Source organism: Pan troglodytes, chromosome 3, assembly GCF_028858775.2.
Source record: "Pan troglodytes isolate AG18354 chromosome 3, NHGRI_mPanTro3-v2.0_pri, whole genome shotgun sequence".
NCBI classification, from domain to species: Eukaryota; Metazoa; Chordata; class Mammalia; order Primates; family Hominidae; genus Pan; species Pan troglodytes.
In genome coordinates, this window is record NC_072401.2 from 174,840,918 (window position 1) to 174,857,287 (window position 16,370).

A 16,370-nucleotide genomic window follows, 5' to 3' on the forward strand; every position below is an offset into this window, starting at 1 on the left:
TTTCCCCACGCTTAACAGTGAACACAGGAAATACATTTTCACTTGTTCAGTCTCTTAATACTGAGCATCTCTTCTGTGCCAAGCATGGTCAACATCTAGAGACACAATGCCAAATTCGAACATGGTCCTTGCCCTTAAGGAACTTGGTCTAGGCCAGGCACGGTGGCTCACGCCTGTAATCCCAGCACTTTGGGAGGCCAAGGCAGGCAGATCATGAGTTCAAGAGATTGAGACCATCCTGGCCAACACGGTGAAACACCATCTCCACTAAAAATACAAAAATTAGATGGGTGGTGGTGCGTGCCTATAGTCCCAGCTACTCGGGAGGCTGAGGCAGGAGAATCCTGCTTGAACCCAGGAGGTAGAGGTTGCAGTGAGCTGAGATGGGGCCACTGCACTCCAGCCTGGCAACAGAGCAAGACTACGTCTAAAAAAAAAAGAAAAGAAAAGAAAAGAAAAGAAACTTGGTCTATATGCTCTGAGGGAGAACTTACAGGGTGCTTTGAGAGCATGAAGCAGGGTCTTCTAACCTAGCAGTGGGATCGGGGGCTGAAGACAATTAGAGGTTTCTGAAAGAACTGATGTATAAATTGAAGTCTGAAGGATTATCAGGGAGTTCATGGGAGAGGGGTTGGTGTAAGAACCATAGAGTGTTCTAAGCGAGAGAATAACACACACAAAGGTCTAGAAGTGAGAGGGAAGTTAGCCTATTTCAGAAATGGAGAGAAAATCAACATGGCTATAGTTTAAGTTGCAAAAGAGGGGATAACTGACCAGCCATGGGGCTGCAGAGGTAAGCAGAGGCAAGCTCACAAAGGCTTTGTAATAAATGGAGGAATTTGGGCTTAAATATAAGAGCAATGGGAAGCTGTTGAAGAGGTTTTAAACAAGAGTGGTAAGAGACAAAATCCGTTTCAATCACCTCTTAAATAAATGGTTAGATCAGAAGAGCACTTCTGAATTATGGGAGTCCAAAAACAGTACCAAATTATGAAGAGGTAGTGTTCCACGATGTGAAATCTGAGGGCTTTTAAATAAATATTTTTGCTTTCCAAACACTGTAGGAGACCCTTAACCTCATTAAATGGAAGCCCTTGACAACAGTCCTTTATTCCAGATGAGCACAACTCAGGAATTATCCATCTCAAGCTTATGATAGAAATAGTACCCCATGTCAGAAAAAAAGTACAAAGGCAGGATTTTACCTCATAGTATTCCACATGAAAGCACAAATTAGTCTCAATCACACATCGGCATCATAGGAAAATCTCAGAATTTCAGTATTGGAAAGAATGTTAAAGATCATTTGGTCCAACACCTTCATTTTACAGATGAAGGCAGTATACAGATTATTTCTTATACAAGACTGTGGATTCTGCCTTGGGCTCTCTCTCCCTCAGATCTTTCATGAAGGGGGGAAGTCAGCTTGGCATGTCATGAGTAGCCCTGTGGAGAAGCCCAGGTGACAAGGAACTGAAGCCTCCCACCGCCTGCCAGTGAGGAACTGAGGCCTGCCTGCTGGCCATGTGGGTGAACTTGACAGCAAATTCTCCAGGCCCAGTTGGTTATGATAGTGGTCCCAGCTGATAGTTTGGTAAGAACCTCATGAGAGACCCTGAGCCAGACCACCTTGTTAAGCCACTCTTAGATTCCTGACTTCAGGAACTGTGTGAAGTAAATGTTTGTTGTTTGAAAGTGCTAAACTTTGGAGTCATTTGTTAAGCAGTAACAGGTAACTAATGAACAGTACACAAAATTAATAAATTCTTAACAAACTTACACTATGCTTCCCTTGGTATCTAAATAGTAGTTATTTTCTAAACAATAAAATGTATCTTCCTTTAAAGATACTACCAATTGTGCTCTTCTACTTTGAAAAGAGGTGATTAAATGGCTTATAGAATAGGTGATAGGATATTTAGTCATTTAGAGGTCACTGACTCTAATTTAACCTGAGTTCTTGGCAACCACACATAGATAATACTGAAATTTGTTTGCAAATAATTCCCTATGGCTACATATTCCCATTTTAATGTAGCTGTTTTTTTTAAAATCTCCGTACATACAAAAATATGAACTTAAATTAAAATTACCCTTTCTTCTTAGTTCTAAGCAGCCTTAGTAGGATGCTGAGTAAGGGGGAAACAACAGCCTATCAATTGATGATGATGACCATATGTAAAATAATCACTTTTCTAATTTAATAAAACCTCCAAAGTTTTATCCTTGGAAGAAAAACCTCCCAGTGAGGAGGAATAGCAATTGACGTAAACCTGGCCCCTCTTCTAAGTTTTGTCTGCCTTTTATATTTTCAATCCCATTATTCATTCAGCATTCCATCAAGAAATACTCACTGAGCCCTTTCCACATACCAGACATGGATAACAAATAACGAACTAGATAGACAAGGCTCCACCTTCATACACATTTTTATCTGGGTATAGGAAAAAGAAATTAAGCAATTACAATATAGTGGTAATCATTAGGGAAGAAAAGTAGAGGGTGCAGTGGAAGTACCTAGCAGGATACCTACCCTAGTACATTGGTGGGAAGAGATATAGGGGTGTGGAGTGGGACATGTGAGAGAGTCTAGAAAAAGCTTTTTTGTAACCGACATCTAAGCGTAATGTTAAGATGTCAGAAGGTATTTCAGGCAAAAAGAACTCCCTGTACAAAGGCCTGAAGGTAAGTGAGTTACATTTAGAAACTTAGAAGTTCAGCTTGGCTGCAGCATAGCATTGGGGTAGTGTAGCCCCAAAATGGATACAATTCCCTCTGCTGGGCTTCCCTGTAACAGAGTTGACATGGTGGAGAAATTAAAAAATAACAAAGCTTTAGGCTCTGACCTCTTGCACATTATGCTGCCTGAAAACATTTATGTTCCAGATGCAGAAGGCTAATCAGTCTGGCAAGAATTCTGAGGTTGGAAAAACCTGCTTTGAATCCCAGCTTGAGACCAGTAATACCCACAACAGGTTGTGTAGAGGTTAGGTGAAGTAATAAATGTGAAGCATCTTACACACACTAGGTGCTCAAATAATTCCCTCCCTTCAGTTACCTTGCTTCTGAGCCCCCAGCTGGACTCTGAGCTGAGGACACCATGTCACCATCCACCACACATGACCCCATGACTTGGCAGAGGACGATGCTTTTCTTGGCCATCTCTATGTCCATCTCATTCAGTTCTAGTCTCTACCCTCTTCTTTAGTGACTATTATCCCAGGAACTGCAGCATTCATAAAACAAGAATTATAGCCACACGCACCTGAGACTTGTTCCATTACACTAATTGTACTTTATATTTGTATATGTACTTGATCTCAATTATTCCTTTTGAGAACATCATAAGGTTGAGTATTGTAATCACTATTTGGCAGATAAAAGCCCTTGGTTCAGAGAGGTACGTGATTTATCTTGACTGAAGCTTTGACTGTAGCTCCTCATTTTCTAAACGAGTTCTGTCAACCCTACAAAGGCTGCCTCCCAGCAAATACTGCAATGGGCATATGTTTTAAGGTATATTTGCACTTTTTTTAAACTTTTAAGTTCAGGGGTACATGTGCAGGTTTGGTACATAGGTAAACTTGTGTTATGGGGGTTTGTACAGATTATTTCATCACCCAGGTATTAAGCCTAGTACCCACATTAGTTATTTTTCCTGATCCTCTCCCTCCTCCCACCCTCCACCCTCCAATAGGCCCCAGTGTGTGTTGTTCCCCTCTATGTGTCCATGTGTTCTCATCATTTAGCTCCCACTTATAAGTGAGAACATGCGATATTTCGTTTTCTGTTCCTGTGTTAGTTTACTTGCAGTTTCTTTTAAAAGTTACTAGGACTCAGAGAAACATAAACTTTTACAACTATATACCTATTCATCAATATACAACTGTATAACTATACACTCTTTCACACATATTTTAAGTTCTCTATGTGTAAAACTAAAGTTGGGGGGTGGTAGTGGTGGCAGGATGTTCTCAGAATACTAGGGCCTTCAAAGGACCATCCTCAATACTTTGATGATAGGTATCACTTTCCATTTGCATACTTGCCCAGCTATGCTCATAACAGTAAAAATAAAGCTTCCTACCTTCTTAAGAATAAAAAACTGTCTCCCCTGTGAAAATAACACAAGTGAAAGACTTAATTATTCAGGTGGACTTCATCTGCTGATTTCAAATGGAATTATTCTCTTATGATCACAAGATGCCTTGTAAGTTACCTGTTTCAAGCCCAGTCTCCACCTAGGGAACTGTCTCCTATGAAAAGGAGTCCAGGTGGACCATGGTGGCTCATGCCTGTAATACCAGCATCTTGGGAGGCCAAAAAGGGAGGATCGCTGGAGGCCAGGAGTTTGAGACCAGCCTTGACAACAGGACCAGATAATAGACACTGTCTCTACAAAAAATAAAAAAAAAATTAGCTGGGCATGATGACTCACACATGTGGTCCTAGCTACTCGGGAGGTTGAGGTGGGAAGATCACTTGAGCCCAGGAATTCCAGGCTGCAGTGAGCTATGGATGTGCCACTGCACTCCAGCCTGGGTGACAGAGCAAGACCTCAACTCAAAAAATAAATAAATAAAAAAGAAAAGGAGTCCACCTCACTTCTGAACAGTTCAAGTTGAGTCCATAAATGAGCCTATTTCTGTCTTCCAAAGATATCCATATAAGACTTTTCCCAACCACCCCCCGCAACCTTGCTTCCTTTCAGTGTTTCTCCAAAGGTGGTGCCCAGATTACCTGGATCAAAATCACCAGGGTACTGATTAACAGGAGATTCCTGGGTCCCAACGCTGACCTGAATCATCACCAAGAAATGGTGCATTCGCTTTTCATATCACATTACCCAGCAGATTCATACTTCGTGAATTACACACTCTAGATCTCTGTCACACACAAAAAAATGGTCTTAGGCAAAATCTCTCATCTTCTACTTAAAACAACTGGTTTTAACCTAAGGGGCTGATATAAATGCTAAGTCAAGCAGTGATTTGTGTTTAACACTTGACAGTCCCTCTTCCAGGTACTCTATATAATACAGGACTCTTATACAATATGATGTACAGTCCTTCAGCCAACCAATAATACACCTAACTACAATCCATTCTACATTTCCGGAACCGTGCTGTTCATGAGGATATCACTTCAGATATTTTGTGGAAATTCTGAAATTATGGCATCTACAGAACTCCCTGATATACTAGCTATTGTAAGCCAAGCCAAAAAGCACATGAAGGTAGTTTGGTACAATTCTTTATCTATCTTGATAATTGAAATTGTTTCACTGTAAAACTTTACATAACTGAGCTTTGTTTTAAAGCAAAAAACTTGCAGATATGAGACAGTATGAGAAAAAAGAATCAGCTGTTACCATCTTAAAACTTAGGATAGCCTAGGTGTGGTGGCTCACAGCTGTAATCCTAGCACTTTGGGAGTACGAGGCAGACGGATTGCCTGAGCTCAGGAGTTCGAGACCAGCCTGGGCAACACCATGAAACCTCGTCTCTACTAAAATACAAAAAAAAAAAATTAGCCGGGTGTGGCGGTGTGCACTTGTAGTCCCAGCTACTGGGGAGGCTGAGGCAGGAGAATTGCTTGAACCCGGGAGGTGGAGGTTGCGGTGAGCCAAGATCGCACCACTGCACCCTACTCCAGCCTGGGTGACAGAGCGAGAGACTCCGTCTCAAAAAAAAAAAAAAAGAAAAGAAAAGAAAAAAAACCCCAAAAAACTTAGGATAAAATCTTAAAACGTTTTGTTCGACTTAAATTTAAATTAGCAGTTTAGGGTATAGTACACTGATAATGTAATTACATACATTCTGCTATAAAGGCATAGACATCTTTATTGGGAGATATGGGCAGGAAAATTATTTCCTCAGGGTGGGGCATTTGGCTAAACACTTGCCAATATCCTTTACTGTGTAATTTAGGTAACACAGGCAGAAAAGGCGTTTGAAAAGCAGAAATCAAGTGGCAAAAATCAGATCTGAGGGACGCAATGAGGGTGGAGTTGAAATCCGTGGTCCTTGGATTTGAAACTTACCAGCCCGTGAACAAGGTTGGTATTGCTTTTGGCATAAGACGACAGCCTTTCTTTTCATTAGCTCAGGAGGAATACTGGCTTTCCAAGTGAGCTCCTCCAATCCAGTGATATTTGCACATCTCACCTGGGCCTTTCGGTTACAAATTCACCACCTTAAGGAGCCGTGTGAAAAAGCAAGAACAATCAATAAGAAGGAAAAAAAAAAAAACCCTTCAGCTATAAATCAGCCACGTGGAGCTGCTGCAGCAGCAGCGGTAGTCCCACTTCCTGGTTGGCTTCCTGAAAGCCTCTCGACAAGGGGCTCAGGGAAGTGGGTCTAAGGGAGAGGTGCAGACGAGAGCGACTCCAGGTCCAACGGAGGGGGCGGCGGGCCAGGGGATCCCGGAGGGCACAGGCGTTAAGGACGGAGTTATGGTCCATAATTACAATAAAAGTTTGGGGATCTGAAAGCTTTAAGGAGCTGAGCTGCAGGGCAAAGGCTAAGAACCGGACTCGGGGAAAGTGCAAGTTAGTTACAAGGTAGCAGGGACTGTGAAGGGGGCTCGCGTGGAGAGCAGGGGACTGCGGATCTGGAAGGGGGCAGGTAGAGAGGAAGGCAGCCTGGCAGAGCGAGGCACACGGGTCAGTCGGAGCTCTGCGGTGGCCGCCAGAGGGGAGGGGGCCACGGGGAGGAGCGGAGGGAAGAGCCCGGGGAAAGGTGTAGCCGAGGGGAGTTCCGGATCTGGAGCTGGAAAGGGCAGGCAGCGGAGAGGGCGGCAGCCGTAGCGGTAGGGGTGGGGGAAAGAGGAGGAGGAGAGCCGGAGGAGGGGGAAGGAGGGAGGGGAGAGCGGTGGCGGCGGCTGCGCCGGGCTGTGAGTCTCTCGCCGCCGGAGGAAGATGAGGCTGAAGATTGGGTTCATCTTACGCAGTTTGCTAGTGGTGGGAAGCTTCCTGGGGCTAGTGGTCCTCTGGTCTTCCCTGACCCCGCGGCCGGACGACCCAAGCCCGCTGAGCAGGATGAGGGTGAGTGACCCGCCCGGCCCCCTCCGGCGGCAGCGACCGGCAACTTGTTTTGTTTGCCCGCGTGTGGAGGGAGCAGGGGGCGGCGGGGTCGCGGCACGGCGTGGGCACCGCAGCTCCGCAGGTGGTGCTGGCGCAGCGCGGGCCGAGGGGGTGCCGAGCCCCGCGCACTCCGACCTCCCTGGCCGCCGCCGGCCCGCCCCCTCGCCGCCCCTTCCTCCGCTCTTCCCCGCCCCGGGCTCCGCCGCCGACACCCGCGCTGCCGCGGCAGCGGCTCGGGCGGCCGCTCTCCGCGCCGGGACTGCGGGCGGAGCGGGCGGAGAGCCGGGTCCGGGGGGCCGCGGCCGCCCGGCGTCCCGCTCTGGGGGGCCGGGACCGCAGCGCTCACGGCCCGGGGACGCGGGGTTGGTCCAGGCTGCGGCCTGTGGCGCGTGCAGGCCTGAAGGAGGCGAGATGCCGATGCCGCCACCGCTGGTCCGGTGGACCAGGCCCCTTGGTCCAGCCTCCCCTCCCGCAGTCGCCCGTCTGGGGGTGTTCGCAGCCCCGGGCTCCCCCGGCCCGCCCGCCAGGGAGTGGGAGGGCGATGGCGCCCCGCCTCCGGCTCTTACGGAGAGCGCGCCTCCCCCTCAACTCCGGCGGCGGGGAGCCGGGGTGCGATGCGCGGCCGAGGCCTCGCCCGGACCGCCGGTCCCCCTCGCGTCCGTGGGCGAGGGAGGGGCGGTTGGCCGGAGATGGCGGAGGGGCGTCCCCGCCCCGCCCGCCCGCCGCCCCCAGCCCTCAGCGCCTGGGGAAGCCCCTTCTCTAGCAGTGCTCGGGCGCTGTCCGGGGGAAGAGAAGCAGTTCCTCTTCCTTGGCTGCGGCAGGGCTGCTTGGGCCGGAAAACTAACTTGTGTCGGCGCCCGGCCGCCCCGCGCCGGCTGCCGGCTAGCTCAGGCCGACGCCGAGGGGAGCGGCGGCGCGGAGCTCGCGGCGGCTCCGCTGGGACGCATTTGTCTGCCGCCCAGGGCGCGAGTGTTAGCGCTGACATTCCTTGGATTTGGAGGGTTTAGTCAGGCGCCTCGGAACATTAGTTACCCGGAGCCGCGCCGCGCGGGGAAGGGACCGCGGGCACTGCGGCTTCCCTGACCCGGCAGCGGGCGGCACGCACCGGCCTCGCCCCCGACCCTGACCTGCTTCCCCCCGGATGAACCGTTGCACCACTTGCTTCCTCCTCCCCGCCGGGACAGCCAACTGGGCCGGCTGCCAGTGGGGGTAGGAGAGGGTATGAGGGGCTCACGACCGCCGAGGCGGCGGGGCTGCAGGAGGAGTCGAGTCGCTCTCTCTGTTGTAAAGTGCTTTTTGCAAGTGTGATGAGCATCGCTTCTATGTCATGTTTATTTAACTTTCCTTCTGGAAAGTTAGCATCAGGAAGTTGGGCAAAAAGGCTTGTGGCGTCCTTTCAAGAGTAAGAATCCTAGGAGGAGATCCCATTATCAGCTCTTCGCCTATATCATGAGATTAGATGTAATCTGAAAGTTTTAGTATTTGAAGTCTCTACAGCAGTGGAATCCCTTTGTAATATCTGGGATAGATTCCCATCTAAGTCATCTAAATTGATGGTAATAAAAAGTATCAGTTTTCCTTTTCAGTACATTTGCGGTTTTAAGCTTCTCAGCTCATGGAGTGATGGTGATCTTTTTATAATTTTGCTCTCAATATGACTTATTGACAAAGGATAACTGAATATTGCAATTGAGGATATTTGTTTTAAGTCATCAAATGGCTTTTTACATGTAGCTAGAAATGTTTAACCCCCTATTTTCTGGTAGAGAAACTGACGAAAAACTGACAAAACTAGCTAGGTTCAGAATGTCCCGCCCTTCTGATGATCTTTTAAAGAGGTGGCGGAACATCAGCATCACTTGCCAACTCGTGGAATATTTTATTAGTGCAAATAAAGGATGGGCCATAATGCCCATTTCAATACTATATGGTGATGATATCTTGATTTTTTGTTTGTTTCAGTGTACTTGATAAAGCTTCTCAGTGGATCCAGTGTAATTTCTGTCATTTGTCAAAAACAAAAGGTAGATTTTAAAGACTTAACATAATTAACATTAAGAGGAATGCTTAGGTATCAGAAGAGCAAGAAAGACCCTTTTATTGGCTTCCCAGGTAAATAGTAATACAAGCAATTTAAAGTGTAGCTTATAAATAATAAGAGCATAAATAAGGGATTATTGCCTTCCTTTAATAAAGACTAACCTAGGAGCTTTTAAGGTACAGTGCTAGAAGGACAAATCCTGTAGGGAGGATTCTGACTCCTGAGTTTCTCCTCCCCCTTGTGGTTCTTTTACTTCGATGACTGTTGCATATATTCCACCCATGGTGAGATCTCTGCTTCTCTTTAATGCTGATCTACACATGGACTTTTTTGGATCCCTTTACATAGCCTGAACGATCCAGTTTACCAGGTATGGGTTCTGCCTCTACTCCAGCAAGCTTGTACCTGTGGCTCCATTCACCCTGTGCCACTTTTTGTCTTGAACTATGAATATGTCAGACACTAAATTCTGTTACAGCCTTGACAACTTGGGATGGTCCTTCCTCATCTGCACTATTTCCTTGTTTTAGGTCTGTCCACCTGTGGAGTCAAGACAAAAGAAACATGTTTCTTATTTCCTTCCCATCTCTGGGCCTCTTGCCCTTTCTCTGAAGTGAATGATGTGAAAAATGACCTTACATTTCTGATCATATTCTGTTGTGTGATTTTAAATATTGATGTATTTGAACATTTTTGAGTGCCAATTATATACCAGGCATGGTACTAGTTGTTAAGGAAATACTCCTTGTCCTTAATCTCATGGATCTTGTAAAAACCACACAGCAATCAAACCTCGATAAATATATAAATAAAAATTGTGCTACTGCTTTCATAGTGAAAACCATAGGGGGCAAGAAAATGGAGGAATTTGGTCATAAAAGCCTTACTTGAAGAAATGACTGTTAGCAGTAGCAAATCCATACAGGTCTGAAGCAACTCGATTCTTACCTCCTGTGGGAAAGAATTTATTGGAGGGGCATAAGGCAGAGTGAGAGACCGAGGCAAATTTTTGAGCAGGAGTGAGAGTATTAAAAAGCTTTAGAGCAGGAACGGAAGGAAGTACACTTTGAAGAAGGCCATGTGGGCTACTTGAGAAATCCAAGTACCTCGTCTGACCCTGGACTTGGGGTTTTATACATTGGCATGATTCCAGGGTTTGCGTTTCTTCTCCCGTGATTCTTCCCTTGGGGTGGGTTGTCTGCATGCGCAGTGGCCTGCCAGCAGCGGGGAGGGGCTGCATGCAGTGTGTTTACTGAAGTTTTACTCATGCTCACTTGAGGCATTTTTCCCTTACAATTTGAGCCTTCCTAGAGGAAGGGCATATACTAGTTAAAAGCTGCCATTTTGCCTATTAGTGCACATGCTGGAGCCCACTTGCCCAACTCCTGAGATCTTAGTGGGAACCTGCTGATAACCAGCTTTAGGTGTTTTCTATCTAATGGGAGACTGCCTTTCCATGGTGTTTGCGCGACCAGTTATTATTTCAGAGAGACAGTTTAACAACGGCCTGACCATCACCTGATGGCTGCCTGACATTCCTGGTGGTGGGGGGCCTTTCCTGCCCTGCTCATGTCTGCCTAGCTGCCTACTCTGACTTTTGAGGCGAAATCTGAACATTTCAAGAAAAGTAGTTAATCTGGAAGTGGGTGGCAGCATTCTTGAGAAGGAGCATTTGGGCAAAGGTCCTGAGGCAGGAGGTAGCATGAGTGAAATAGTGAGAAACTAGGAGATAAATATTGTTGGAACGTGGAGAGTGACAAGTAGAATGATGCCACACAGGAAAGCATGGGTCTCGTAGTCCATGCTAAGGAGGAGATCTTAAGTGCGGTGAGAAGCCGTTGAAAGATTTTAAGTAGGGAAGAGTGGATTTGTGTTTTGAAAAGATCACTCTGGCTGCCTACAGAAAGTATGTATTTGTCTATAGAACAGGTAGCAGGAGTCCTGGTGGGGGTCGTCATTATTCAGGTGGGACATAATCCTTGCTTAGATTGGCAGGGCGGTGGTAGAGATAGAAAAAAATAAATTGATTCAAGAGCTCCTAAAGATGCAAAGGCATCAGGATTTGGCTATTGGATATGGTAGTGAAGGTGTCAGGAGGCCTAGGATGATAGATTATTTGTTTCATTATGGAAAGTTCTCAAAGCAAAATGTATACCTTCTTGTATTGTATTTTATGATTATGGGAAGCTTTTTCTTTTTTTATCTTTGTCCTCTGGATATTTTAAGGTCAGCATTTATTAAGATTATCTGCTTGGACTTGCAAAGCACAGAAAGTTCCTTTAATTAAATAAATTATGTCCCAGACTAACACCATTTATCCCAGGTTTTAGCCCTGAGTGACTGTCTACAGTTGACCCATAAGCCTCTGAAAATAAAGGTTTTTAAAGGAAATGTTGACAGATCCATTAAAACAGCAGTCCCCCACCTTTTTAGCACCAGGGACTGGTTTTGTCAAAGACAATTATTCCACAGACTGGGGGAGTTGGGTTGGGTGGGGGATGGTTTGGGGATGAAACTGTTCTGCCTCAGATCATTAGGTATTAGATTCTCATAAGGAGTGTGCAACCCGGATCCCTTGCATGCAGTTCACAATAGGGTTTATGCTCCATGACCCAGGGTTGGGGACCCCTGCATTAAAACATTCAGTACTGGTGAGAAGCTGTGTGTAAACTAATGACTCTCTGGATATGCAAATGCAACTTTAGTCAAGTCATTAATGCCACTTAGGTTCAGGGTGTATGTAATAGGACTAATTCAGGAACTACTAGGCCAAGAGGTTTTATGTGATAGGCAAGCTAACAGGTTTGAAAGGAATATAGTTTAAATGAGGATTAGTGGCTGAATTGATTACCCTGGCAGTCAAGTTCCACCTTACCAAAGCCATTTTATCTCAGTGATGATCAGTTGTAACCTGAAAAATTCTGCCCTTGAACATGAGATTGTACTTCAAATGGAAGCTCTGTTTATACTATTAGGGATGGAGCTATCACTTAGTGAAAGTATAGTGTCTTAAGTGGTCACTGTTCTCTCAGTTTCCCAGGCTATACACCTTAGGATTGGTTTTTGTTTCCTTTGCTGTTTTCAGTGTCCCATCCCCCTTCTCCCCCCACACATAATAATGATTAAAAATATCACATCACCAAGTCTGAGAAGTCTGGGGTTTATAGACTTCCTGAAATTAATGCAGAACTTTTGCATACATCTACATTTTTTTCTAGGTTGATAATCAGAAGCTTTCATGTTTCCTAAAGTGTCCTCTAAACCAAACAAGGCTTCCAGCCACTGACCATGTGCCCTTTGAAGGCAGGGTTCATGTTTCCTGTTTGTTGAGTATTTCCTCCATCTTTCCTGGTGCTAATTTTATGGAAGGCACATATTAAATATTTTTCAAAGAAACTAAGGTACATCCATTTATGTCTCCCACATAGGTCTGAACATTTCGGAAATGTTTGGCGAATTCCTAAGAATTGTTGTATTTATCACTTCTGTGGAAATGTTTTCCATCCAGTGGTCTATGTGAGGTCAGGCATCAGCCCTGTTACCACCTGCTTGCCCCTCCCCCATCCCCATCCTCCCCTCCCTAAGACCTCATGAAGAATACTGATAACACCTGAAGTGGGAGTTCCTGCTCTCACAATCTAGTTGGGGGTGGGGAGAGCTATTGCTTAATCCAGTAGCAATGTAAAGAAATAATACAAGAACTGTCACAAGGATATGTTTCATCAGTAGTCAAACCAGTAGGTGGAGAAGGCTTAAAATGGCCTTTGGGGAATGCACAGTTACTAGTAAAGAGAGAATGAAAACTTTTGAACAGCAGTCTATTTTGTGACTTAGGCTGGTTGCATGGGATGGGAGATAACGTGTGAGATACGATTTGGGTTCCTGTATAAACTGTTAGACAATAGTAAATTGGAGAAAGAGGAAGAGAGAAAATAATTCACGAATGAAAAGCAAAATTCTGAGCTTGAGCCATCTGTAAACAGAATATGTGGAAATTCTAACTTGAGTTATTAAAAAAGTTGGTCAGCAAGATTTGAGTAGCTATTGAATGAAGGAAAATGACTGTGATTATTCAGCTCCTAACTAGATAATTGTCTTTGTTCATATTTTGAATTTCGATTCTCATTCCTGAAGAATGAATGTACAATCTGAAAAGTAACTAAATTAAAGATTTCAGTAATAACAGCAACAATAATAGTTTACATATATTGAATCCTTACTTTGGGCCTAATACATATTCTACATGTATTTGGTTGTTTATTTGTAACAACCACCCTCTATTGCAAGTCCGATGGAATCCCAACTTTATAGATGAGACTGTCGTGGTATAGAGAGGTGAACTCTTTGTCCAAGTTTATTCACTTAATTAATTGTAGAGCCAGGATTCAATCTTAGGTGTTCTAACTTCAGAGCTGTGCTCTCTGATCTTGCACTACAGTTTTTAACAACACAGACAAGTACACATGGGCTACATTAAAAGGTGGATATGTAGACGCTAGCTGGGTAATTTCAGATAAACACTGAAGACAATATAGATGGTCCCTGACTTACCATGATTCAGCTTACGATTTTTGACTTTTCAATGGGTTTATCGGTATGTAACCCTGTCATAAGTCTGAGCACATCTGGACTTAAGATGTCTTATGATTCTTCAAGTTTACAGTGGGTTTGTTGCAGGGTGTAACCCCTGGTAAGTCGAGGAACATCTGTACATGGTAATATGAAAGAGAATGGGAGGCTGGTGCGGTGGTTCATGCTTGTAATCCCAGTGCTTTGGGAGGCCTAGGCAGGCGAATCACTTGAGGTCCGGAGTTTGAGACCAGCCTGGCCAACATGGTGAAACCCTGTCTCTACTAAAAATACAAAAATTAGCCAGGCATGGTAGCACACCCCTGTAATCCCAGCTACTCAGGAGGCTGAGGCAGGAGAATTGCTTGAAGCCAGGAGGCGGAGGTTGCAGTAAGTGGAGCTCGCGCCACTGCACTCAAGCCTGGGCAACAAAACGAGACTCCATCTCAAAAAAAAAAAAATTAAAAACAAAAAGAAAGAGAATGGGGTGGAAGGGACCACTCAGGGAATGTCAGGGAAGGTGATGGCCAGAGCAGAGTCTTCAGGAGTAAGTGTAAGACTATCATGCAAATCTGGCGGAAAAGCATTCCAGGCAGAGGGAACAGAAGTGCAAAATTCCTGAGGTTGGAATGAGGCTGGAGTATTTGAAGCCAGTATGGCTGGAGTTTGTTGAGTTTGGAGGGAGTACAGTATGGGATGAGCTTGAAGATGTAGTCAGGACTCAGATGATGGGGGTGTGTGGCTCCTGTGGTCTGTTATTAGGGTGATTATTTGTTTTAGTTTACATTTGCTGCCCATTAGCCATTATTATCCTTTCACTCTCAGAAGTGTCCTGGGTTGGATGGTAAATTATATGGATGTCTTGCTTAAAGTGTATTTTCCTAGATAAATAAAATGAGTAATAACCCTTTTTGGCCACAGTTTGTGGGCCAGATGCACAAGTAAACAATTGTGCTGGGTAAGACAAAAACTGTATTAGTTAAGTCCACTGAGTCCTGTGGGAGCACAGAGAAAGGAGCATCTAGTGTATGGGACTGGATGCTGTCAGAGAGCTTGTCTTATAAAAAGACATGCTGGAGAGATGAGGACAGAGGAGACTGTGTGCAACAGCATAAATAACTGTGACCAATCCTGGGGACTACATGGCTGAAAATTGGGTTGGAGAGGGGTGGAATGGAAGAGAGGACTCTAGAAAGATAAATAGAATCTGAGCCATGAAAGACTTTGAATGGTCAGAGCTGGGCTATAAGGAATAATCTGGAAACAGTGCAAGCTAGATTTTAGTGAGGAGAGAATTATGTCCGAAGGATATAATGAAGCTTAAACTAAGGAGAAGGACCTAGAAACTGAATACAGAGGAAGAGATTATGGAAGTATAATAGAATTGCCCAGTGGGAGGAGGAATCATTCTTGATGGTAAAGGAAAGGATGTTGATGCCTTTAGAAGGAATACAGCTGTCTAAAGCACTGGCTCTCAAACTTCTTTAGGCTTCGGAGTCACCTAGAGGGTGTGAGAAAACGGATTACTTGGCCCCATCCCCAGAATTTCTGATTGAGTAGATTTAGGGTAGAGCAGATAATTTGCATTTCTAACTAGTTCCCCGGGGATGCTGATGCTGCTGGTCCAGGGATCATGCTTTGAGGAGTGCCTGTCTAGAGGTTATATAGATTTAGGGGCTGCAAAATGAAAATGAAAAATTTGGTTTGGTTTGGCATATAGTATTTTATAGAACACAGGTCAGTCAAGTGAAGGTGTCTTAACCAGGTCGATGGAGCTCAGAATGGAATCAGAAGTGGATGCATTTCATTGGCCAGAGGGTGGTGTCTGAAGCACAGGGAGTGGGTTGGTAAGTTAAAGGAGCCTGTGTGGATGGAGGAGAAAAATGTGTGTATTAAGAAGAAACATGGAAAATGCCTTCTTTTAGGCTCTAGGAGGTTGGTGGGGAGAGATGAAAGAAGGCATAGACAGAAGTAAAATGACTTAGACAATATTGCCTAACCGTGAGCAAAAATAATTTCTTTAAGGACAGGGCCATCAACAAATTCAAATGTTAAAATATTTGAGAACTGATTAGAATGAAAGCTGAAACAAGTGGCTGTGGAAGCATTACCTGCCTGCTAACCTAACCAGTAGTACTTTGGTCTAGAGAGGGACTACAGCAGCATCATCATTAGCATCTCAGTAAATATTGTGGCCCAGAAAAACTGGTTCAGATGATAAAGAAGTTCAGGTCATGAAGAGTCATCTTCACTATGGGAAAAATACAAATAGAGAAAAAGTTTTATTAGAGAACTGTAACTATCAAAGAGGAACTTAACCCATTTTTGGTTATATCTGGGCTACCATAACTTTATGTGCCTTTCCACCTCTCCCTACCCACAAGTCTGTGTGTGTGCGCGCACAGACACCTATGTATATATATTTTAGTTGTGATCATATATAATACTATATAAGATAGATATTGCAACACATAGTAGTCTTTTTTTACTCATGTCTGAAATCCGGTGATTTGAAAAGCTGTGACTAGAAAACCAATTTAATATTTAAAGTTGGAAAATAAATTTTATTCTGAGAACATTAGGCAATTTTTAGTTTTTAGTACATTAATTTGACTGAAGGATATTAAAAAAACAATAGCAAAACTATGCATTCTCAGCGTAGAGAAAATGTATGCT

General features: G+C 44.7%; 1 protein-coding gene across 5 annotated transcripts in view; it reads left to right on the top strand.

The window, feature by feature from the left end:
* Positions 1-6,290: 6,290 nt before the first annotated feature.
* Positions 6,291-16,370, top strand: part of GALNT7 (polypeptide N-acetylgalactosaminyltransferase 7) — a 155,189-nt gene continuing 145,109 nt past the window's right edge. The window contains exon 1 of one of the 5 annotated variants that reach the window (XM_003310602.7): positions 6,291-7,045. In XM_003310602.7, coding sequence (XP_003310650.1) covers positions 6,920-7,045 — 126 coding nt within the window. In that variant the 5' untranslated portion in view covers positions 6,291-6,919. The remainder of the gene's footprint in view (positions 7,046-16,370) is intronic. The other 4 variants (XM_009448579.5, XM_063809993.1, XM_063809994.1 and 1 more) reach the window with 4 other exon arrangements.